The sequence below is a fragment of the Schistocerca americana genome, chromosome 2, assembly GCF_021461395.2.
Source record: "Schistocerca americana isolate TAMUIC-IGC-003095 chromosome 2, iqSchAmer2.1, whole genome shotgun sequence".
Taxonomy (NCBI): domain Eukaryota; kingdom Metazoa; phylum Arthropoda; class Insecta; order Orthoptera; family Acrididae; genus Schistocerca; species Schistocerca americana.
In genome coordinates, this window is record NC_060120.1 from 361,354,907 (window position 1) to 361,379,370 (window position 24,464).

The 24,464-nt window shown below is 46.5% G+C and overlaps 1 protein-coding gene and 1 pseudogene across 1 annotated transcript in view; one reads left to right on the plus strand and one right to left on the minus strand.

Annotated features, from left to right (window-relative positions):
* Nucleotides 1-1,030: 1,030 nt before the first annotated feature.
* LOC124595091 overlaps nt 1,031-24,464 on the plus strand; it is a gene marked incomplete at its 5' end in the record, with an annotated part of 177,884 nt that continues 154,450 nt past the window's right edge. The window contains one exon of the mRNA XM_047133680.1: nt 1,031-1,151. Coding sequence (XP_046989636.1) covers nt 1,031-1,151 — 121 coding nt within the window. The remainder of the gene's footprint in view (nt 1,152-24,464) is intronic.
* LOC124596799 lies at nt 21,040-21,158 on the minus strand (annotated as a pseudogene).

The window sequence follows — 24,464 nt, forward strand, 5'->3', positions numbered from 1 at the left end:
CAAACATACATTCTCAGAAATTTGTTCGTCAGATTCAAACAATGATTCAAATGGCTCTAAGCACTATGGGACTTAACATATGTGGTCATCAGTCCCCTAGACTTAGAACTACTTAAACCTAACTAACCTAAGGACATCACACACATCCATGCCCAGAGCAGGATTCGAACCTGTGACAGCAGCAGCTGTGCGGTTCCGGACTGAAGCTCGGCCACAGCGGCCGGCGTTCCTCAAATTAAGGTCTATGTTTAATACTCCCAGCCAGGAATGCCGTTCTTGCCAGTGTTAGTCTTCTTTTGATGTCATGCTTCCTCCGTCCATTATTCGTTATTTTTCTGCCTAGGTAGTAAAACTCCTTAACTTCATCTACTTCATGACCGTCAATCATGATGTTACGTTTCCTTCTGTTCTCATTTCTGCTACTTCTCATTACTTTCTTATGCTGTTTTTGGCTACATATTGTAAATTTAACCTTCAGGTATTTTGTCTTTTTTTTTGCGGAAGAGCACTTATACGAAAAATATGCAAGTCCTCGTGGAACATTCGCAATGTATCACGAAATCGAAGCAAACAATAAAATAATGATTAAGAGACATAGAAGCACAAACACCACTACTATAACATGACTGAATGCGGCGTGGATACGTTAACTTTCAATATTAGCAGACGATGCTGATCTCCGGCCTGTCAATGCCGATGCCGAAACTTACTTCTCGAGAGACGATGACGATCCGTTGACGGCCTGTGTGAATGCCGCCATTTGAAATGCATTGTAGTCTGTGTTGACATTCCGATCCGTGATGTCCCGTTTAAACAGACTTTTACGTGTCTTGCCCCACGCCGACTAACTCTCGAGACGACACGATGTGTGTGACTGGAGTCCGCTGTCGCTGTTGCAGGCACGTCGACGGACCTGGTGCCGACGCTGCTGGGGATGTACGACTCCCTGATTGGGCGGGCGGCGCCCACGCCCTCCGCCCCCGCAGAGCCGCCGCCCGCAGCGCCGCCCCCGCCGGCTGCCACCACCGCCCCCACCTCCACCCACGCACCCGCCACCCCCTCCGCCAAGAGGCTGTCCACTTGCCTCGACGTGACGCGGCCGCTTTCCGTCAGCTCCATCGCCTCCTCCAGCTCGTCGTCCTCGTCGTCAGGTGAGTCTCGTTTATTTACTGCACTTACTTGCCACATATTTGAATAATTTCAATTGCTGGCATCGTATTGCTTATGAATAATTATGGAAAACTATACTGCACCACTATCAGATGCTACGAAAAACCCGCCAGGTTACCCGAGAGCGCTAACGCGCTGCTTCCTGGACTCAGGAAGGAGCGCCGGCTCCAGGACGAATCCACCCTGCGGATTAACGACGAGGGCCGTTGCGCTAGCCAGCCTGGATGTGGTTTTTAGGCGGTTTTCCATGTCCCACTAAGTGAATACTGGGCTGGTCCCCACGTCCAGCCTCAGTTACACGACTCGCAGGCATTTGAAAAACGTTCGCACTATTTCATGGCTTACACTAGACGCAGATAGTTGGGGTACACTAATTCCATCCTCGGGGGGGGGGGGGGGGCGGGGTTAAGGGGTGGCGACAGGAAGGGCATCTGGTCGCCCTCTGACGCTAACATCGCCAATTTCATAGTAACAAGGCTGACCCTGTGTTGCAGTAGGACAAAGGCCCCAGCACACGATTATCAGTTGCTACGAAAAATCTTTGTTATTGTTACCAGTTTCGAGTGTACAGATCATCATCATGCATACGAAGTCTTACAATCACAATACACTGTCTGATGAAAAGTATCCGAATACCCCTTCGTAATGCACAGTTTACCACTAGATGTCACGAGAGGCGGACCCGCCAGTGTAAAAGGAGATGGGGTTGTAACTAGACAAGCAGTAACAGCTGAATCGGTCGGTCAAGGAGACCTCAGTGACTTCGAATGTGGTCCAGCCATTGGGTGTCACCTGTAAAAAAAATAATCGTCAGGGTCACTTTAGCCCTTCTAATGCTGCCCAGTTCTGCAGTTGGTGATATGATTGTGAAGTGGAAACGCTAAGGAACATTACAGACCCCATGTAACGATGGACAGAGCCCGTCGAGCATTGCGGAGGATGCTTGTAAAAAGTCACATAAAATCAGCGGAACGTATCACTTCTGGGTTCCAACGTGCTGCCAGCAGTCCAGCTAACACAATGACTATAAGTACGCAATTAAAAAGAATGGGGTACAGTGGCCGAGAAAGTCCTCATAACGGACACATTGCGGTAGTTAATGCTAAGCGACGTTTTAGCTGGTGTAAAGGGAGACGCCACTTGTCAGTGGATGATTGGAAAGGAGTGATAGCGAATGACGAATTGCACTACACCCTTTGGCAATCGATAGGATAGCGACGGGTTTGGCAAATGTGTGGAGAAATTTACCTGCCATCATGTGTAGTGTTAACAGTGATGTACAGAGGAGGTGGTATTACGGAATGGGGGTGTTTTTCATGTCTAGGGCGGGGTCCCCTCATCACGCTAAGAAAACACCAAATGCGGAAGGACATGAACACAGAGTATTGTATAATCGTTAGGAGAGAGATAAGGGACTACAGGGCGGGTGGTCGAGAGTCTGCCACTTGTCTGTAATGTATGAGGCTGGCCCACATTAACCACTGTCTTGTGTCGAACCACGACCAGCACGGAACTTGGCGCACCATTCCACATTCTTCATTCTCCCACGGATGTTCAAATGGTTCAAATGGCTCTGAGCACTATGGGACTCAACTGCTGAGGTCATTAGTCCCCTAGAACTTAGAACTAGTTAAACCTAACTAACCTAAGGACATCACAAACATCCATGCCCGAGGCAGGATTCGAACCTGCGACCGTAGCGGTCTTGCGGTTCCAGACTGCAGCGCCTTTAACCGCACGGCCACTTCGGCCGGCCGTCCCACGGATGTCTATCGATATTTGTCCTCAGGCAGCCAAAAAAGGAATAACAGCAATTCGGTCTTGTTTGGACGTGTTTGTTACTATCATCGCCATAGTTCACGTTTCCACGTATACCACACTAATCCTTTCACGTCGGTGCTTACATACGCGCATCGGAGTCGAGCTACGTTGCATATCCGCTGCAGGAACGCCCTCAAACGCAAAATTTTCAATCGCCCCTATACAGGGCATCTCTAACCTTTTGGGACAAATTGGAACGGGTGATAGTGGGTCCACAACCTATTATACCGATATAGGGAATCAGTGGTCGGAAATTCATGTTTATTGTGCTATCGACATACGCAGCGTACACCACATAACAACAACATAACTCATACCACACCGGTGTTACTTATGTTGTAATGTTTGACCTTTTGAAGAACATTATGTTTTATATTTTAATGTATAACTTGAGCAATTCAGCTCTTAAATCACTGTACATCTTTGACGATATGTTCTTCATGTAATTACCTTGCCTTCTGATGAAGTCGCCCTTAGAGGTGACGAAATCTGGTCAAGGTATATAGAAAACCTGTGCAACTGGTTGGCTGATTTTTACATATTTTTCAAACTCATAGGAATTGTTCAAAGCGACCTTCACTGTTGCATTTGAAGTGGAGGTCCAGTCCGCTGGCCAGTACGATCGCTGATCTCACACGTCCGGACTTTTTCCTCTGGCGTTAAGTCAAGACATTGGTGTATGGAACCCCCGCTGATACGGATGTAGACCTGCTTCCTAGAGTTCAATCTGCCTGTCTCTCGGAGCAACAAGAACCCAGAATCATGGAGGAAATGCGGCAGAACTTCATGTGACGTTGCCATGCATGCAATGAGACTGGCGGACGTCGCTTTGAACACTTACTATGAGCTATGTTGTTGTTATGCGATGTACGCTGTCCGTCCATAACGCAATAAATATGCATTACTGACCGTCGGTTCCCTGTCTCAGTGTAATCACTTGTAGACCCACTATCACCTGTTTCAAGCCGGCCGCGGTGGACGAGCAGTTCTAGGCGCTTCAGTCCGGAACCGCGCTGCTGCTACGGTCGCAGGTTCGAATCCTGCCTCGGGCATGAATGTGTGTGATGTCCTTACGTTAGTTAGGTTTAAGTAGATCTAAGTCTAGGGGACTGATGACCTCAGATGTTCAGTCCCATAGTGCTTAGAACCATTTGAACCTGTTTCAATTTCACCCAAAACGTTCGAGACACGCTGTTTATGCTTACATATACTAGCATTTTTGAGCTTCGTACTACTTTTTCCCGAAATTTTGTACATTTATTTCAATTTTTTAATTGTTTTTGTGTTAATGTATTGCTATAAATGCCGCCCTCATTGCATTGTAGGCCTTTCTGTAGGTATTGGACTATCTTCGTAGACTCTTCTCCTAGAGGTCGGGACAATGGCCGAAACGTATTACGTCAGGATGTCACGCCAGAATCTGAGCAGTTCTCTCTGCTACGCGCTGCAGTCTCGTATCATCGTACGGGTTATTCCGTGCGGCGGCGGGCTCATTGATTCCACCGAGCCCATCCTACGGTCGCGCCCTGATGGAAGAGCCTGGCGCACGCCACTTCTCTGGGGCAGGCCATCCAGCCAGCTTTCTCTGGCGCACACCAGAGCCCTCCTCGCTAAGGACAGGGTGGTGCCTCACCCCACCTCCAGAGGAGCCCAGAATGGAAGTCCTCGAAAGCGACACGGACGTGGACACGGCACTTTCTCGTCTCGCCGCCACCGGGAGCCCGCCTTCCGCAAACACCAGGCCCGAGCCCATCTCCTTCATTACGTGCGCGGTCACGCTCGCGTCCGCCCTCCATTGTCCCGCCCTGTCCCACCAACTTTGCGGTTGCCCTCCCGTATTTACAGACTTACTTCCTAGACTCCTGCGCCCGCTCTTCTGTTGTTTCCTCCCGCAGCCCAGTAGCATCAGGTGTCAGTCGCTAAAGAGACTACGCCTGAGGGTTTGTTTACGGGCCGTGTCTACAGCGTTGAATGTGTACATTTCATCGCAGTTGGCATTTGTCTACTGCCCAGACAGCTCTTTTCGTGGCAGGAGGACTGTTATTAGCTCTGCCTCGTGTATAATGGAAGCTGTGGGATTCGTACCTCCCGCAGACAAGGGCTTAGAAATCTGTATCAATGGACAACACTCCGGGACCATATTGCTCATCAGAAACTAAGAAGAAACATGATATCAATATGATTCGTAATGTAAACATTTCTCAAGTTACGAGACTGAGGCACGTCGTACATCAGCTGAAGAATCTGTTCATAACATTGACATACACTGCATTTATGAATTGTTCGCAAGAACTCGCACAAGCGTCCAGTGACCTATCACAAATGGACTTACTTCATGTTTGATGGTATCCCTACACATTAAAAACTGTGTTTCCGAATTCACTTTGATGTAAATTGCACTTATCAGTGGATAATTAAAGATAAATCAAATTGTGGCATCCACGCTCTCATTACTTAACCGGCGGAACTTATTTCTGTTGCCTAACCCATTGTTTTTCGCAACAAGTGTCGGTGTAGAAGCTTGTCTCCTTTCCCAACTGGGCTTGGAATGCTAAATGGGCGTTAACGCAACTAGCGGTTGTCAGCCGCTGGCCGCTCTCTTCTGAAGGCAAGTATACACTCTGGGACGCAACAGACCACCGACTGCCTACCTGGAAGGTCGTTGCTTACTCTTAGTGCTGTTAGGTTTCTCTCGAGGGGTCGCCGGATTCAAGAGTAGTTTCGATGAATCAGTCGAAATGGCGCGAATGAATTTTAAATTCGTAGAAATGGTGGCCGCGATGTCGGAGAAGTCACCACGCTGTGCACAATCATTGCTAACCCGATCTACTAAGAGAGAATCCACTGACTGCCTAGAATAATCTGCGACAAAATTCTGAATATGTAAGACTCGTTGGACAACAGGTCCCCAACATTTTCTCGGGGAGAATGCCAGTGATAGAAAATGGGATGACATAGTGCTCGGAATAATCATATGATTGAAATTAATCGGATTCACCGAAATTAAATGAATGGATCGATGGGTATGACACCAGTGAAGCCGGCCGGAGTGGCCGTGCGGTTCTAGGCGCTACAGTCTGGAACCGAGCGACCGCTACGGTCGCAGGTTCTAATCCTGCCTCGGGCATAGATGTGTGTGATGTCCTTAGGTTAGTTAGGTTTAATTAGTTCTAACTTCTAGGCGACTGATGACCTCTAAAGTTAAGTCGCATAGCGCTCAGAGACATTTGAACCATTTTGGACATCAGTGAAGATGGAGTGGTATGTGATTATTACCAGTGCAAACTTTGAGACATGTCGAGCCTGCAAAGTCATGGATGTCTTCGGCTAGCGGCAGTTAGCCTTTGGCCCGTGTCTTCTGCTGGAAAGCACAGGCTTTGAACGCTACCAACCACCGATTGACTGCCCAGGAAGTTGTTGTTTACTGTTAACGCTGATAGCTGTGTGTAGAGGGGCACAGGTAATACGTGTGCATCCACAGACAATACCATAAGCTCTCTTTCAAAAAGCTTTGTTTTTTTTTCACGATTGAACAAGGTACACACACCAACTAGGCAGTCCCATCGTGTCACATGCACTAAGGAAAGCTAAAATAGTGTTGTCCTTGTAAGCAATGGAAGCCTAAGCAGAGCTAAAATAGTATTGTCCTTTTAAGCAGTGGAAGCCTACATAGGAAAAAAATTGTCGCCTTCGCAGGTACAAAGCAACAAACGGCAAACCTTTTTATTAAAACTGAATGAATGCTGAACGTTTCGAAACTCGAAAAGGTTCCGATTGGACGTAAAATAGGTGTGGAGAAAGTTCAACAGAGGTCAGTATTTCAGAGGATGGAAGAAAAGCAGACGTGGAGCCAACATATTAGAGCTGCTTCGGGCGAAGCAGAAAGTGGAAAATTGGAAATTTGTGATAAGGACTATGAGACCAAACTGCTGGGTCCTCGGTCCCTAGGCTTACGCACTACTTAATCTAACTTAAACTAGCGTGTTACGGACAAAACAAACACACACACACACACACACACACACACACACACACACAAGGGAGCACTCGAATCTCCGACAGGGGGAGCCGCACGAACTATGACAAGACGCCTCAGCCGCACGGCTACCCCGCTCGGCGCAGAAAGTGGAACACGTTCCCAGGTCAACCTGGAGAACGTCGTAAGACTCATAACGTACGAGGATATGCTGAAAAGTAATTTCTCCGATTTTTTTTATTCCGTTCTCAGTATCGGTTGAGGTATTAGATGACATGAATATTTCTCGGTCGACTTTCCGGCTTCGCTGACGCAAGTTGCATCCCTCAGCCGCAAGACGGCGCCGAATTGTAGCGTGTAATATTCGAAGAGACCATACAGCCTCTCCTCTAGCATTACAATGCCATACCACACACCTACATTGGACTGTTGATGACTCGGAACATGTCGCCTGGTCGGACGAGTCTCGTTTCAAATTCTATCAATTGGATGGTCATGTACGGGAATGGAGACAGTCTCATGAATTCATGGACCCTGCATGACAGCAAGGGGACTGTTCAAGCTGGTGGAGACTCTGTAACGGTGTGGGGCGTGTGCAGTTGGAATGATATAGGACCTCTGATACCGTCTAGATACGACTCTGACTGGTGACAGGTAAGCAAGTATTCTGTCTGAGCACTTGCATCCATTCATATCCACTGTGCATTCCGACAGACTTGGCAATTCCAGCAGGACAATGCAACACCCCACACGTCCAGAATTGCTACAGTGTGGCTTCAGGAACACTCTTTTGAGTTTTCTGCTGGCGACAAAATTCCCCAGACACGAACATTATTGAGCGTCCCTGGGATGCCTTGCAACGTGCTTTTCAGAAGAGATTTGCACCCTGTCGTACTCTTACGGATTTATGGACAGCCCTGCAGGATTCATGATGTCAGTGCCCTCCAGCACTACTTAAGACATTAGTCGAGTCCACGTCACGTCGTGTTGCGACACTTCAGCGGTGATCGCGGGGGCCCTACGTGATACTAGGCAACTGTACCAGTTTCCTTGACTCTTCGGTGTAAATTCCTGGACATGAAAAATAAAGATGTAGAATGTTAATAACATTTGTTTTATTTAAAAAGCTTTAAGAGTTTTCACATTAAAAATTAGGAGGCATTTCTGTTCAATAGGCCCTCGTATGTGGACATCAAGGGAGCTGAACTGCCTTGGAGAAAGAGCTAAGGTTACAACAACAAGGCGTTGCCCTTAGAAGAAGACGACGAACGTGCTACTATTTCACCTATGCTGCCACGTTTATGTGCAACAGCTTTTGCGCACCCTGCGGCTAGAGATGCACACGGCGCGTTCGCAAGACGAGCTGTGTTTTCTCACTTATCGCAGCGACAGCGTTCGCTGAAAGACCAGCGCAGCGCCCGTGTTTGCGACTCGCACACCTGCCGCGTCGGCCGCCTGCCTCAAGTCACGTAACAACAAAAGGGCCGTCCACCCGAGGCGTTACGCTGCTGCCCTCAGAGCGTAGGCTCTGCGTGCGATTCCCGCGTTTTATCTCTCAGGAATTACATTTCAGTGCAGCTATAAGCTAGACATTGGCAGCAAAATACCGGGTGGTCATAATTGAAATGGAGCTGCTCATGGAGGTCCCGTGTCGGCTGTAATTTTCGTATGGTAGATATGCTAATGCGTTAATACTGAAGCGATGTAAACAAGAAAAAAAATTAGTTGCAATTTTTGCCACCAGGTGCAGATCTGGCGCTCCACGGCACCTCGTTGGCCTCTCCGGTGCTCATATTGAACGAACTGTGTATGTGGGGGCTAACAATAAAATCAACTTTATGCCTTTCTCACTTGTTTGACTCTTTTTGCCCACGCCTCCTTCGTGATCCATTACATATTGAAAGATTTCTACACGTTTTTGTTGGATTCACAGCGCCAGATTTGCACCTGGTGACCAAAATTGGAACTCATTTTTCCACGCGTAAACCGGATCTGCATTAACGGCATAGAATATCTATTGCTTTGTCGACATGAGCTCTCAAAAACAATTACGCTGTTATCCCTAAGGTAACTTAATCTTATAATCATAAATTATGGATCAAAACAACAAACATAAGTCAATGATATAATAATGAAGAGTTTATCTATTCTTCATGTCATCCCAACAAAACATCATCATTAAATATAGAAAGACAAACAAAAAACTATATAAAAGTAAAATTTTAATCTCTATAGTTTCACTGTCATACGGTAAGTACAGCCCACACTGGACCTCTGTGAGTACTGTACTTTAATTATAAGCACTCGTTATGTTGCAAGCACATTATTCACACGTATTAAACAACACCGCTTTCGTCGCAATTTATAGAGAGTGTGTGTCAGAGAAGTCCCACTAACCCTCTTGAGCTATCCAATGAAATCCATACCAAAGAGCAGCTGAACTTCAATTAACGTGATCATCAATGCACGACAACACTACAGGGGATGTCGAAATGACAGGATTTACTGTATCAGACACCTCTATGTAATGCGGAATTGATGACTAGATGTCACGAGAGGCAGACCCGCCAGTTTAAAAGGCGGCAGGGAATATTGTGTTGTCCATACAGAAGCAGTTACCGCCCTTACAGGCCTGCCAGGGGAGCTCATTGACTTCGAAAGTGGACTAATCTTTGTATGTCACGTGAGTAACAAATCCATCAGGGACATTTCAAACATTTGCTGTTTAGTACGCCCACGCAACATTAAGCTTTCTCACACCATAACACCGGAACCACCAAAACCTAGATGCTCGACGGTGTTCCTGGATGCATTACGTGTTCCCAGTAAAGATCAGAAATGAGCCCCGTATACTCGCCTGAAGCTCGCCAGCGAGTCGTGTGACGTCATCTCCGAACTCGCCGTCTCCGTGTGCTCGTAGACTCGCCTCTTGAATCCTTTACATACACAACCATTTTGAAAGAAATTTCCTCCATCAGACTGTAGACTGTTATTCATTTATTTCACACAATCGTGATTTTTGCTTTATGACCATTCTCAAGTGCGAGTCGAAATGTCACAAAATGTCCGACCTCCTTGTAAATTTACTTTAATATTCCTGAGTGAGATTAACACTCTGCAGCGGAGTGTGCGCTGATATGAAACTTCCTGACAGATTAAAACTGTTTGCCGGACCGAGACTCGAACTCGGGACCTTTGCCTTTCGCAGGCAAGTGCTCTACCATGTGGAAGGCAGGAAACAAGGTACTGGCAGAAGTAAAGCTGTGAGGACGGGGCGTGAGTCGTGCTTGGGTAGCTCAGACGGTAGAGCACTTGCCAGAGAAATGCAAAGGTCCCGAGTTCGAGTCTCGGTCCGGCACACAATTTTAATCTCCCAGGAAGTTTTTTACTTTAATGTTTAATATCCGTTCAGAGAATGTCTAATAATTACATTGACATACATACAAAACGAGTCGACGAGTATGAAGCGACCGCAGCACCACAGTTCCCAGACTCATCTACTCGAGCAACTAGAGCAGGAACGAAGGAAGCCCGTAAAGCACTGACGTGACAGCGGTGCCTTGATTTATAAAGAATGTAATCCGCAACATTAGGCTCGTACTCGCTCCATTTCTGATCTCTCTTTCCTACCTCTCGTCATATGGCGGTACGTCCACCATTGTCAGGCATGATCATTTTGGGGTTCGGGTGTTGTGGTAGGGAAAGGCATAATGTTGCATGGACGTGCTGAAACTGTACTTCTCCCTCATGTGAGGCTACACGGTTGTTAATCGTCCATTGACTTCATTTTTATTAATGATTATGTGCGACCGTATCGAACCGTCCTAGTGGGGAACCTGTTGCATCGAGAGGCTTTTCAACGACTTAAATCACATCGAGTACGTGTTGGATGAGTTGGGAAGTCGCAGTGCAGCACGTTCATATGCACCAATGGCCATCCAGTAGTTGTCAATCGCACTGGTAGAGAAATGAAACGTCCTACAACAAGAGCTATCAACCTTACGGCCAGCATGAGAGCACACTGCAGAGCATGCAAGCGTTGCCATCTGTGGTGGTGACACAACCTGTTAATAACCATGTCCCTCCTTTTGTAATTTCCAGGGGACCATCATGAATCATGGTAACTTCAGTGTAATTACCGTCTTTGAATAAAAGCGTCATTTCTACTCATTTCATTGCGTTTTTCTTTAAGCTATGTTCTGTAATATGTTGTTTCCATGTATGCTCCAAGTTTTGTCGAGCTATTTCGCTTGGCGGTGATACATTGCGTCAAATTTACTTTCGTCCTTAAGTTTTGCACACCAGTGTGTTAAAGTTTCTCATATATCTTGCAGGATAACCACTACCAGAAAACGAGAGAAATTCGATTTCATACTGAAGCTTCCTAACAGTAGTTCTCCCTGTGCACCATTTGCGAATAGAACAAAATGGTTCAAATGGCTCTGAGCACTATGGGACTCAACTGCTGTGGTCATAATTCCCCTAGAACTTAGAACTACTTAAACCTAACTAACCTAAGGACATCACACACATCCGTGCCCGAGGCAGGATTCGAACCTGCGACCGTAGCGGTCGTGCGGTTCCAGACTGTAGCGCCTTTAACCGCTCGGCCACTCCGGCCGGCTGCGAATAGAACAGGAGAAGGTGATGTTAGCACCCATGTACCGCTCCCCATACACCATAAGTTGACTTGTGGCGTACAGCTGTAACTCTAGTTACGTAGCCTTCTTTTTCTCCTCTACTGTTACTGATTTTTTTATCAGCTCGGTAGAGCGAGGTTTCTCATCAAAATTATGGTTGCGCTTCATGTGCAGCGACAAGTGTGAAGTGGGAGACAGTCTTCTTCAGACGTAAAACTTCGAGCATGCCCCAGGTGAGTGTTATAGGACCAGTAGTTTTCGCATTATATACAGGGTGTTACAAAAAGGTACGGCCAAACTTTCAGGAGACATTCCTCACACACAAATAAAGAAAAGATGTTAGGTGTACATGTGTCCGGAAACGCTTAATTTCCATGTTAGGGCTCATTTTAGTTTCGTCAGTATGTACTGTACTTCCTCGATTCACCGCCAGTTGGCCCAATTGAAGGAAGGTAATGTTGACTTCGGTGCTTGTGTTGACATGCGACTCATTGCTCTACAGTACTAGCATCAAGCACATCAATACGTAGCATCAAAGGTTAGTTTTCATCACTAGCGTGGTTTTGCAGTCAGTGCAATGTTTACAGATGCGGAGTTGGCAGATGCCCATTTGGTGTATGGATTAGCACGGGGCAATAGCCGTGGCGCGGTACGTTTGTATCGAGACAGATTTCCAGAACGAAGGTGTCCCGACAGGAAGACGTTCGAAGCAATTGATCGGCGTCTTAGGGAGCACGGAACATTCCAACCTATGACTCGCGACTGGGGAAGATCTAGAACGACGAGGACACCTGCAATGGACGAGGCAATTCTTCGTGCAGTTGACGATAACCCTAATGTCAGCGTCAGAGTAGTTGCTGCTGTACAAGGAAACGTTGACCACGTCACTGTATGGAGAGTGCTACGAGAGAACCAGTTGTTTCCGTACCATGTACAGCGTGTGCAGGCACTATCAGCAGCTGATTGGCCTCCACGGGTACACTTCTGCGAATGGTTCATCCGACAATGTGTCAATCCTCATTTCAGTGCAAGTAGTCGATACATCAGTACCGTACCAGATATGACTGATAGAGGAAGTAGAGAAGATCCAAAGAAGAGCAGCACGTTTCGTTACAGATTTCATTTAGTTACCTCGAAAACATCACAGAGATGCTCAACCAACTCCAGTGGCAGACGCTGCAAGAGAGGCGTTCGGCCGGCCGCTGTGGCAGAGCGGTTGTAGGCGCTTCAGTCCGGAACCGCGCTGCTGCTACGGTCGCAAGTTCGAGTCCTGCCTCGGGCATGGATGTGTGTTATGTCCTTAGGATAGTTAGGTTTAAGTAGTTCTAATTGGGTTCTTTAGGGAAGGAGACGAGACAGCGAGGTCATCGGTCTCATCGGATTATGGAAGGACGGGGAAGGAAGTGGGCTGTGCCCTATCAAAGGAACCATCCCGGCATTTGCCTGGAGCGATTTAGGGACGCGGAATTGAACCGTCGTCCTCCCGAATGAGAGTCCAGTGTCTAACCACTGCGCCACCTCGCTCGGTTTAAGTAGTTCTAAGTCCAGGGTACTGATGACGTCAGATGTTAAGTCCCATAGTGCTCAGAGCCATTTGAACCATTTTCAGAGGCGTTCCGTATCACGTTCCGAGAGCGTACATTCCTACAAGAGTCAACCAATGTGTTGCTTCCTACTTCGTATATCTCGCGAAAAGACCATTAAGATAAAGTTACAGAGAGGCTACAAGCGATCGTTCTTCCCGTGAACCATACACGACTGGAACAGAAAATACGGAAGTGATACTGGTACACAAAGTACCCTCCAACAAGCACCGGAAGGTGACTTGAGGAGTATAGATGTAGCTGTACTGCTCAAAATTTTCGAGAAATTATTTTTCTGCTCTCGTCGTACACACATGCAGCTGCAGACGTCATAGGTCCAGTTTTCAGTAGCCATCTTAACTGTCGATTGTATGGAAAATCGAAGGTGGGGTGGGGGGGGGGGGAGGGGGGAGAAAGTAAAGGGAAGGGAAGGGATTATTGATGTCAGCTGCTTCGGGACATCGCGGAATCAGAGACGACTGGGATTCGAACCCAGCGCCATCCGCGACACAGTGTTACCGCAACTGCGCGGACTATCTCGGCACGCTCACGGCCGAACCACAATCCGACCGCACGCCAGCTATCCGCAGTGCCTGTCCATTTTCTCCATGCTCGCTGTGCTTGAGATTATCGCAGGAGGTCGGACGTACTTGCGCATCCGCACTGAAGAAAGTGGATCCATTGCCCATGGAGGAGAATGAATTATACGAACGCATAGTGTCTGTTCTTTCGGACAGGTCCGAAAGAACAGAGACCACACATTCACATAATTGTCTGCCAGTATTCCTTAGCACGCACAGAGCACCGAAGCGAGAAGCACGCTACGGGCTACTTACTGCCGGAGTCGGCTGCCATCTGCTCGCCTGCGGCGGGGCGTGATAGGTCGTGCGTTCGCGCGCCGCCACTGCTGTCATTTGCCTAAGCTGCGATACTCATTCACTTTACGGCCCCTAACTGGCTGTAAAATTTGTTAAACGTTTACGACCGCCGTGCCGTAGAAAGCGACAGCGCTTTCCCTGCCGTGGCTTATGATGGAGCCGTCGCGCAGCCGTTCGGAGATCGGTAACGTCACAAGCGTTGATTGAGTGTCCCTCTGCGGAGGTAATTGACGTCACGGAAACACACACACTGTTAGTTAACTGTGTGTTATGCGTTCTCGTCAGGAATATTCCTGTCTGCCCCTCCTCTTTTCTTTTCTCTAGTCCTATATCTCTTCTTTCCCTTTTAATTTTATTTCATTTTTTTCCTATGCGTGTCCCTCTCAGCCTGACTTAGAAACGTGATGTCAGAGGAACACCTCCATTACTCTCGCTTTCCACTTTGACTCGTTATAATTACGCCGGAAATAACTGGCTGCCTGTTCGTACTTCAAAGGTTTCAATTTCGTTTTCTATTTACTTGACAGCTTTACAGCGGGGGTAAAACTTGATTATTTGGATTCTGATATCTTGTTTCTGAAACCTAGTCGAGGAAGCAGTAATTTCTTTTTCAGCCGGGTGGGCGGAAGGTAGGAGGGGCGGATGGACCGAAGCGTATAGTTTGTTTCGTCGTCGTCCTGGTCATTACAGACGCGGAAAACAGCATTGTTTCTTTAGGCTGAGGGTGCGGTTTACCGTTGGCTCGTCTCTTGTTCAGGGATCGATCCCGCCATTAGAAAATGGAAATGTGTGGTAAGTCCTATGGAACCAAACTGCTGAGGTCATCAGTCCCTAAGCTAACACACTACTTAATCTAACTTAAACTAACTTATGCTAAAGACAACACACACACACACACACACACACACACACACACACACACACACACACACACACACCCTCATACCCGAGGGAGAACTCGAACCTCCGACAGGGGGAGCCGCGCGAACCGTTACAAGGCGCTTTAGACTGTTAGACTGCACGGCCACCCCGCGCGACCCGCTGTTAGCCTGAAGTGATTTATGGCTACTAAGCTAAATTAAAGGCAAGACGGGTGGACACTTCCAAACTGGTTTTCACTGTACAAACAATATGGATTTCCTAAGTATGTGTCTTGTTGTCGGAGTGAGTTAATATCAAACCGTAAATCGAATGGGCAGGATTTGATTCACAGTCCGATCTTTCATTCCTGTCCCTCATCGCTTCTTTCGCTTATGCAGTGGGTTTATATCTGAAAAATGTCTAGTTGCAACATGGCTTAGTGTTCATATTACCTGCAGGTTCCCCTGTAGGCCTAACAGGCTGGGTTAATCAGTTCAGTAGTCGGAGGAAGCCAATAGCATCCCACCTCCAGTAAACTGTCTCTTAGTAAAGCACTTCTACTGCGGTGTTCAAAACACCCCAGGATTGAGAACAGCTTTACTTAAGGCTTCCTTAAACTAATCGATACAAAAAATGCTATAGCTCATTCACTACCGCAACATCCGATTTTTCCACACACATTCAACAGAGCGAATGTCTCCGTTCCATTGCCATAGTAAATAGTTTATGATCGTACGTTTGAATATATTCGAGGTAATCCTATGCAGAACTTTGATATTAATCTGAACAAACATTCAGGATAACGACAACGTTAATACCAGAGTGAATTTTCTATCCAGCATTTAAATTTCTTTTGCTGAAACCATTTGTCTGAAATGTGTATATACAGACTGAAGCCACGGTTGAAAATATGTACCAAGGCCGGGATTTCCGTCGCTTCAATCTTCATATATACGTGATAAATATTTGAGACTGGAAAAGGTCACTGGAATCATGTAGTTTCAAAAATGGCTCTGAGCACTATGCGACTTAACTTCTGAGGTCATCAGTCGCCTAGAACTTAGAACTAACTAAACCTAACTAACCTAAGGACATCACACACATCCATGCCCGAGGCAGGATTCGAACCTGCGACCGTAGCGGTCGCTCGGCTCCAGACTGTAGTGCCTAGAACCGCACGGCCACTCCTGCCGGCATATAGTTTCATTTAATTACCTAAAACAATATGTTACAACGGCCAGCTGCCAAATCGTATGGTGCGGCTGCAAAGAAACACGTTATAGCTCTAACTTCACAGTTATCTATCACGGTTTCACATTGAGACAGTAATCTGAAAGTGGACATGCATTTCAGCCGTTTCACTCTGTACTGATATTGAGAAGCAGAGTTAATATGGTAACATCGTTTTACAAAATTAATCACCTTTACTTCCCCACAGCCTTTACTTCCTTTTAGAGCCATTATTCTAAATAGAATACCTGTGAAACAATTATATGCCAGTGATATAAACCTAATAATTTTATGAAAAGGATACGGCAGATTTCCACCCTCCTCTTTACGCAGTCTTAACTTCAGCTCCGTCTCTATATATTTCCTGATTTTTCATTCATCCATTACTTTCAAGAATATGAATCCATGAAATTAGCATGCTTCTCCACGTATCGTGGACGGGAATCTCAATTTTTCCTTTAACCAGTTTAACTGGTCTCTCTTGATCGGGGACACATTTATGAGTAGTTACGTTCAATGGTTTCAGGTAGCACCCGAAGGAGCCAACTTCCAGCGCTTCTGAATTTCTTCATAAATTTCGTTTAATTTAAATCGAACCTATCTCGTGTGCACTGTTTCTACCCGCAATAAAGAGCAATAGGTTGTTGTTTGATTGATGTTACAACAAGAGAGTGAGTGACGTTCCTAGATGTTCAAGGTAGTTTACTCTTGAAATCCTTCGCAATTATCTATGGCAGGTCCCATACACATAGATTTTGCGCGTTACAGTTACACTGACAGTCGTGCCAGATAGCTACGAAATTTTCCTGTGTTCGCAAGAAATAATGGAGTTTCTGCTTCAGGCTTTATTACTAAAATTAAAAAATCGCTCCTCTGAACAAATTTGGTTTCAAATGCCACCCTCTTTGTTCACTGATCGCGTTTCGAATTTCCTAAGTTTCACCATATTTCAGATAATTCAATTTCTCAAGAACCATGAAGAAATTCCGAATTTCGCAAGGGCACATTAACAGTGAGGTTTTTCTGTTTCCTGGACCGTAGTTGTGCTAAATTCTTGAGTTTTATTCGTCGGGTTGACATCCATATCAACTTGAATTAACGGAAGAGATACAGATGCTTCAAAGACAAACTGCGCGCTTCGGCTGGGATTGGTTTCACAAGCTCGAGAACGTAGTAGAAATACAGAACAAACTTTTATGTGAGGCTACAAGTAAGACTAGATACGGGGATCGTGGGCAGCCTCCCTAAACCTTGTGACAGCGTGCCAACTGGTCAATAGTGTGCATTTCCTTCAGCGTGCGTTTAAAAACAAGAGAAATTATTGGATACACGGAACGGTGCAGACTTACTTCCGGCGCACCACCTGTGAATGGAAAAGTGAGGAATTAATGATTCTGGTACCCTACGCTACACATCGCTGCGGAATACACGTGTAGATTTACCAAAGGGGCCTGTTTAGCTATTCTTTGTCGCAGTGTACTTGGTAAGTTGAAACTGCCCTTTGTCTCATGCCATGGGTCGCAGCCATTTCCCACGGTCGTGAGCGATTCGCAGTGCCACACACAGCCAGAGGAGCAAAAAACGACAGCATTCGGGTATCCCTGGCAGCCGCCCTGTTGTCTCGGCCATGTATCGCTGGTGATCGATTGCTGTCGCTAAGTCCACAGCATTCAGTTTCTTCTTAGCCGCTTCGGTCAGGTTTTCAACAATCTGGCGCCGTGTTCTCGTCCACAAAGACAATGGAACTCGCACCGGTATGCGTACTACGCTACACGGCAGAATCGCCGCTTCAAACGTGGTTATTAAGCTGTGTTATAAGTATGTACAGAATTTCTACGTATTGTTCTCCTGAATGACGAAAAAATAGATTTCAGTACGTACTGTGTATTTCTGACACTCTATGGAGTCCACGAATTCCAAGCAACAGCGTGCAGTTTTTAACAACCCGGTTGTAGACCAGTGGAAATCGTTTACGAAAGACTAATCTAAGAAGTAATTGCGCTTTTAAATAGAATTTAGGATGCCTGGAGGCAACTGTTAAGTATTGGGAACTGTTTTAAAGTCTGTATATATTCGCTGTTTACGTACAGTGCAATTGTGACACAAGCAGGTCATTAAGTTCAACGCTGTCGGGGTACAGTTGCCATAAGCTGTTACGAGCTAGTGAAGTGAAACTGAATGTAGTTTTATCTGAAAGAGTTGCGTCGCAGTATCCGATCAGTTGCGAGGCAGAAAAGCAACAGTAATTCACCTCTAATCTGGTAATGTATTTGATATCAACTATATAATCTAGTAAAAATGCTCAATATTAAGATACTTACGAAACGTATAGTGTGACAAGACACATGCGGTGTCTCTTCTTCGCTGAGGGTCCGAATCCAGTTTCCGTTTTTTGATCTGTAGTTAGCACAGAGCATCGTTAGTACATTAGTTAACTGGCTAAAGATGAAGTTACTGTTACTATCTCTATTGTATGCAGAACACTCGGAAGAGTTCAGCATGATTTTTCATATGTAGGTTCCTGTTGAAACTATCATCTACCTAGCGGTCTCTATACATCCTAACCGTATGTTAGCGGGATTTAGAAACATCTGCGTTTATTTCTCTAAGCTATTTCTCTAAGCTATTATAATTACTTCGGCATCTATTTTAATGAACCCGTAATGTACAATAGACAACCCATAATCTTCCCTTTTCCTCGCTGCTCTTCCAAACCAATATTGTACTTGATGTAAAGTATACGGTTGAATTAACTGTAAACATTACAGCTTAAGACTAAGTTTAAAATAGTAAAAATCGAAGTAGCTGAGAACATCCCCTGTGTGGGGGCTCGCACCAGGAACCATTCTTTGTAGGAGCAGCACATAGACGCAAAGTGGCTTGATTCTATTGGTAAGTGAAACGATGCGAACCTGCCCAAGATCATTCGCTGCTTCATCTTACTGAAGCGAAACGACTCGTAGCCAGAGACAACTGCTTCCGTGTCCTTGCTGTGTTAGTTTCTTTTGGATTTCTTTTGTCTTCGGCGCCTTGTGGACTTTGGAGAGCAGACCGTGACTTGCAGTTATTGCGGAGTGTACTAATGATCAGGCGCCTGGCTTGACACTGACTTTGAAAACGCCATCTTTGCCACACCCGTAAAGGAATGTAATTCTGTCTGACGAGAAACCAGAATTTGGCAAAGTGTTTACAGTAGTCTATCCTCTGAAATCATCGATGCTCAATACCCGATAATTGAAAGAAGCTTTTTTTTTATTTTTGGCATTCATTGGCAAAATGAAGAGACTCCCCCTTCTGCAACCGTGATAGACGGGGTGAATCAGAACTCCGTAGACAAAACTTTCGGAGGTAGTCCAGGGGTACCGTCTCAGTATTTTGGTGGAAGGGTATCTGGAAGTTTGTCGGTGGAGTTCTTGTTCATCCTGTGTATACGGTCCTGGTCTAGTAGGAAGAAAGAATCCATCTCAAGCAGACAATCACTTTTTTTAAAGAAAATTATCCTGAGAAGCGTAATGCCGGTGCTTTGAGCTAAACATTTTTCTGTGTCTTTACCCACTTCAGCGTTTGGAGCGTACCTTGGTGGCGCATATCTGTCCAAGGCGTACTTTTTCATCCGTTCTTTTGTCATTTGTTTTCGTAAACCTCTTGTCTCGTGCCCGGGGCTAAGGCCTTGTCCATGCTTACGTAAAAAAAAAAAAAAACAATGCTCTGTCGGCAGGCATTCCTCGGCGACAAAACAATAAACGCGACGCACGTCAAAGCTTACACACACCCTCGAATGAAACCAGGCGAGGAAGGACATTGCGCAGCACTCGCTTTGTACTCGGGTTCTTAGAACCGCCGCTTCAAACGTGGTTATTCAACTGTGTTGTAAGTATGTACAGAATTTCTACGAATCTCTTCAAACAAAGTGTTTCCCGTTTGGGCCAGATCACAGAAATATTACCGGGTAAAGTCTGCACTCATTCATGTTGTATTTTGTGTCCAAGCGTCCATTCAACTTAAACGGCAACACAATTAATGGTTCTTGTTCAGAGCTTGTCGCCAAGTGAAGGATCGTCGTCCTTTAGTTCAAATGGCTCTGAGCACAATGGGACTTAACATCTGAGGTCATCAGTCCCATAAAACGTAGAGCTACTTAAACCCAACTAACCTAAGGACATCACACACATCGATGCCCGGGACAGGATTCGAACCTGCGACGTGGCGGTCGCACGGTTCCAGACTGTAGCGCCTAGAACCGCTCGGTCACACCGGCCAGCTCGTCCTTTGCTTTTTGATGCTATAACTTAGCCTTTTTGCAGATTAAATTGTGGGAATTGAATTCCACATGTACGCCCACAATTTGAATACTGTATAAACATCGTGGTTTTCAAGTGCATTGGATTAACTTGTTAGTGCACTTCATTGTAGTACCATGCGCCGTGTTTGCGCGCCTCTGTTTGCATGGCAATGCTTGTCTGATGAACAGTGCACTGGGATAAAGTATGACAGGCTATCTGCGAGTCTAATTCCCTGTGGCACGATGGCCGAGTGCAAGTCTTTCAAACGGACTCCACTCCGCTGCCTTGCGTGCCGCTAGCTCACACCATTTATTCAGCTTGAGAGAGGAGATCTAGGGTGTAACGTGGAATCCGAACCACGTGTTGTTCCTGGAGCTCCCTCATGTAGTTGAGGTGAATGCTAGCTTAAAAATTCCATCAGACCAGGCTTCGAAAGGCCCAACGGTACCGATCGACCGTTGCGTCATCTTCGGCTGTGGAGGGGCGTGTGGTTATCACACCGCTCTCCAGGCCGTTGTCAGTTCTCGTGACCGGAGGCGCTACTTCGCGGTCAAGTAGCTCCTCAGTTGGCCTCACAAGGGCTGAGTGCACCTCGCTCGCCAACAGCGCTCGGCACACCCGGTCGGTCACCCATCCATGTGATCGCCAAGCTCGACAGCGCTTAACGCCGGTGATCTGACGGGAACCGGTGTTACCACTGCGACAAGGCCGTTGGCGGTGAAGGCTGTCTTAATGGCAATTGAAAATTTCAGCTGTCCGTCTGGGATTGGATCCCGCCACCTCTCAGTTCCCAGGTGCGCACTTTACGACTAGACCATCAGCCTCTACTGACCATTTAATAAAAGTCCTAAGGCCTGGAGATTGAAACCACACTGAAACGGCTCACTGATGATGACACAGACGTTGCGAAATATGTTTAAGCAATATGATTTTATGGTTTGCGTAAACAGGTGGAACCGAATTCCCATATAGTGTAGTGCTCCTTTGAGCATGCTTCAGAAATGTAATTATCACTATCATAAGTAAATACAGTAACTAACTAACTATGGCCATTGTGCCTAAAGATAGAGATCATGAGTGTGTGAAATAATTATCTGAAGCTAATAGTCACATTAGGCCTGTATTGATTGTGTGCTTATTTTCACATGTCGGTAAGGGTTTCGAGCATGCACTGCTCGTCTTCAGGCTTTTATACAGACGGTAATGTAGGTCATTAAACAATAGACTCTCTGAGGTAATCTAAATTAGCACAGAAAACTAAAACTATTATTTTGTGCATTGTTCTGGTGATGGTTCAAATGGCTCTGAGCACTATGGGACTTAACATCTATGGTCATCAGTCCCCTAGAACTTAGAACTACTTAAACCTAACGAACCTAAGGACATCACACAACACCCAGCCATCACGAGGCAGAGAAAATCCCTGACCCCGCCGGGAATCGAACCCGGGAACCCGGGCGTGGGTTCTGGTGATGGAGTGGCTATTGTGGAGAGGGGGGGGGGGGGGGGGGGGTTCGGCCAGAAATCGAATCGATGTCCAGCAGCGATATCTGCTGCTGTTATTATTTTGTCGTGGAGCTCAGCAAATTTTGACATGTCTGTCGTTCACTTACGATTTCAGCATTCTAGAGCTTTATTCGCACTTTATTTGCACCTGGTACGCAGATTTCGATATGCAGGGTGAGCGTACAGTGTACTCCACATAACAAAAATTTATTTCTAAGGAGTTACACTTGACACAGCTACCCATTTTGTTGCAAATGATAGCTTAACACAGGACTTTTTTTGTGGATAATCTTCTGCATTTGCTCTGACTGTACCAATTACAAGGGTTTCAACAATGGGTAGTGTTTTTTTATAGCAAGACAGACTAGGGCGTTACTTCTTCTTATTACTACTGCTCAAGTTTTTGGATGAAATTTTTCCGGACAAATGGATCGGTAGAGACGGTGCGACATAATGAGGACCACGTTCACAATGCGTAACCACTCTTGACATTTTCTTGTAGAATTACGATAAAGGTAAAGTATTCAGTCCGCCAGTTGCTGAACGCAAACTCTTGCAGCATGAATATGATTTCGATATTTCATAATGTGCAAACTGTTTCGACACGAACACGTATATTGTAGAGACGATGGCGGAAGAGACGTTATCAAAGACGTGGAGAGAAATTGAGCATCGCCTAAATGTTCTATGGACAACAAACGGAGCACATGTGGAAATGCCGGCCGGAGTGGCCGAGCGGCTCTAGGCGCTACAGTCTGGAACCGCGCTGCCGCTAGGTCGCAGGTTCGAATCCTGCCTCGGGCATTGGTGTGTGTGATGTCCTTAGGTTAGTTAGGTTTAAGTAGTTCCAAGTTCTAGGGGACTGACGACCTCAGAAGTTAAGTCCCATAGTGCTCAGAGCCATTTGAACCATTTTGAACATGTGGAAATATTTTATAAACTTATTTCACTGCACGACGTGTTTTTGCATGGATGTTAACATTACACATTTACGTCAACGTAGCGGTCTTACAGCATGTGGCTGGGAATCAACTATCGCTTTTTTCACAATGATTTTCGCGATACTGTTAGGCAGTCATATGTTTCGCACTAGAGCACGTTTCCTAAAGCTGTTGCATTAGAACTGGCTAAAGACTTCTAAAGCTACCAAACAACAACATTCTGCATCAGATCTGGTCATAGGGCACAAAAACGCTGTACCGCTAAACGACACGTGTTACTCGCCTCGCTATTATTTTTAGAGTTCGTGTTATACAGCAGACGCTAATGTAAGAAAAGCATTATGCTCATTACGCAGGTACGGTCTCTACCTGCTCCTCAGGGCAGGTACTCCACAGACAACCAGCACCAACCCTCCCCCCTTACTTCTTTGAATATTCATGCGGCAGAGGAATGCACAGACAATAGGCATGAAATATAGGCGAGCCCGAGCTCGTAAACAAATTAGAACGCGGCGTGCTAGCTGTCCGGCGCGCAGTACCCGCTGCGTCGTTATGCGGTATGTTTACGTCTCGCTGTGCCACGTCGCGCGTTAACAAAGGAGGGGCATTAAAAGAAACACGTAGCGGACCCGACAGCAGACGGCAGACACGGTGGATGGCGCCTCGGCGTGGGCGCCGGCCTCCAGGTGACCCCGGGGGCCGCGTGTGGGCAGCCCTGCCACACTCGTCCAGCCATTCCACTCCAGGCTCCAGCTGGAGGCGTTTCCGGTCGCCAGCATTCGGTCCCCTAGCTCCTCCTGCGCTGCCTCCTACCACTCTTTCTGGAGGCTGTATGTCTTGAGTTGCACCCTGAAATCACGACCAGAGAAGGAAGCGAGATTAGCATCCAACGTCCCGTCGACGTCGGGGTCGTTAGAGACAGAGCACAAGCTCGGAATGTTGCAAGAATGGGGAAGAAAATCGGCCGTTCCCTTTCGAAGAAACCATCCCGGAATTTTCCTAGAGTGATTTACGGAAATCGCATGAAACCTAAATCTGGATGGCCGGATTCGGATTTGAGCCGTCGTCTTCTCGAATACGAGCCCAGTGTGCTCACCACTACGACGACCAGAGAGAAGTTTGCACAATTAGATGGCGTCGGCGATATTACTAACACGTTTAATGTTTTGATCTGCCTTCGTAATTCAGTAGCCAGCGCGGCTGCCTACCATGCTACGGACACGAATTAAAAAACCGGTACCACCACGGTTTCGCCGGCCGCGGTGGTCTAGCGGTTCAGGCGCTCAGTCCGGAACCGCGGGACTGCTACGGTCGCAGGTTCGAATCCTGCCTCAGGCATGGATGTGTGTGATGTCCTTAGGTTAGTTAGGTTTAAGTAGTTCTAAGTTCTAGGGGACTGATGACCACAGATGTTAAGTCCCATAGTGCTCAGAGCCATTTGAACCATTTGAACCACGGTTTTTTTTTATGGGAGAACTGAAGAGGCATCAGTTCAGCCTCGTGATGCCGACTGAGGAGCTACTTGAATGACAAATTGCGGGTCCAAGGTCTTCAAAGCCGACACCGGCTGTGAGA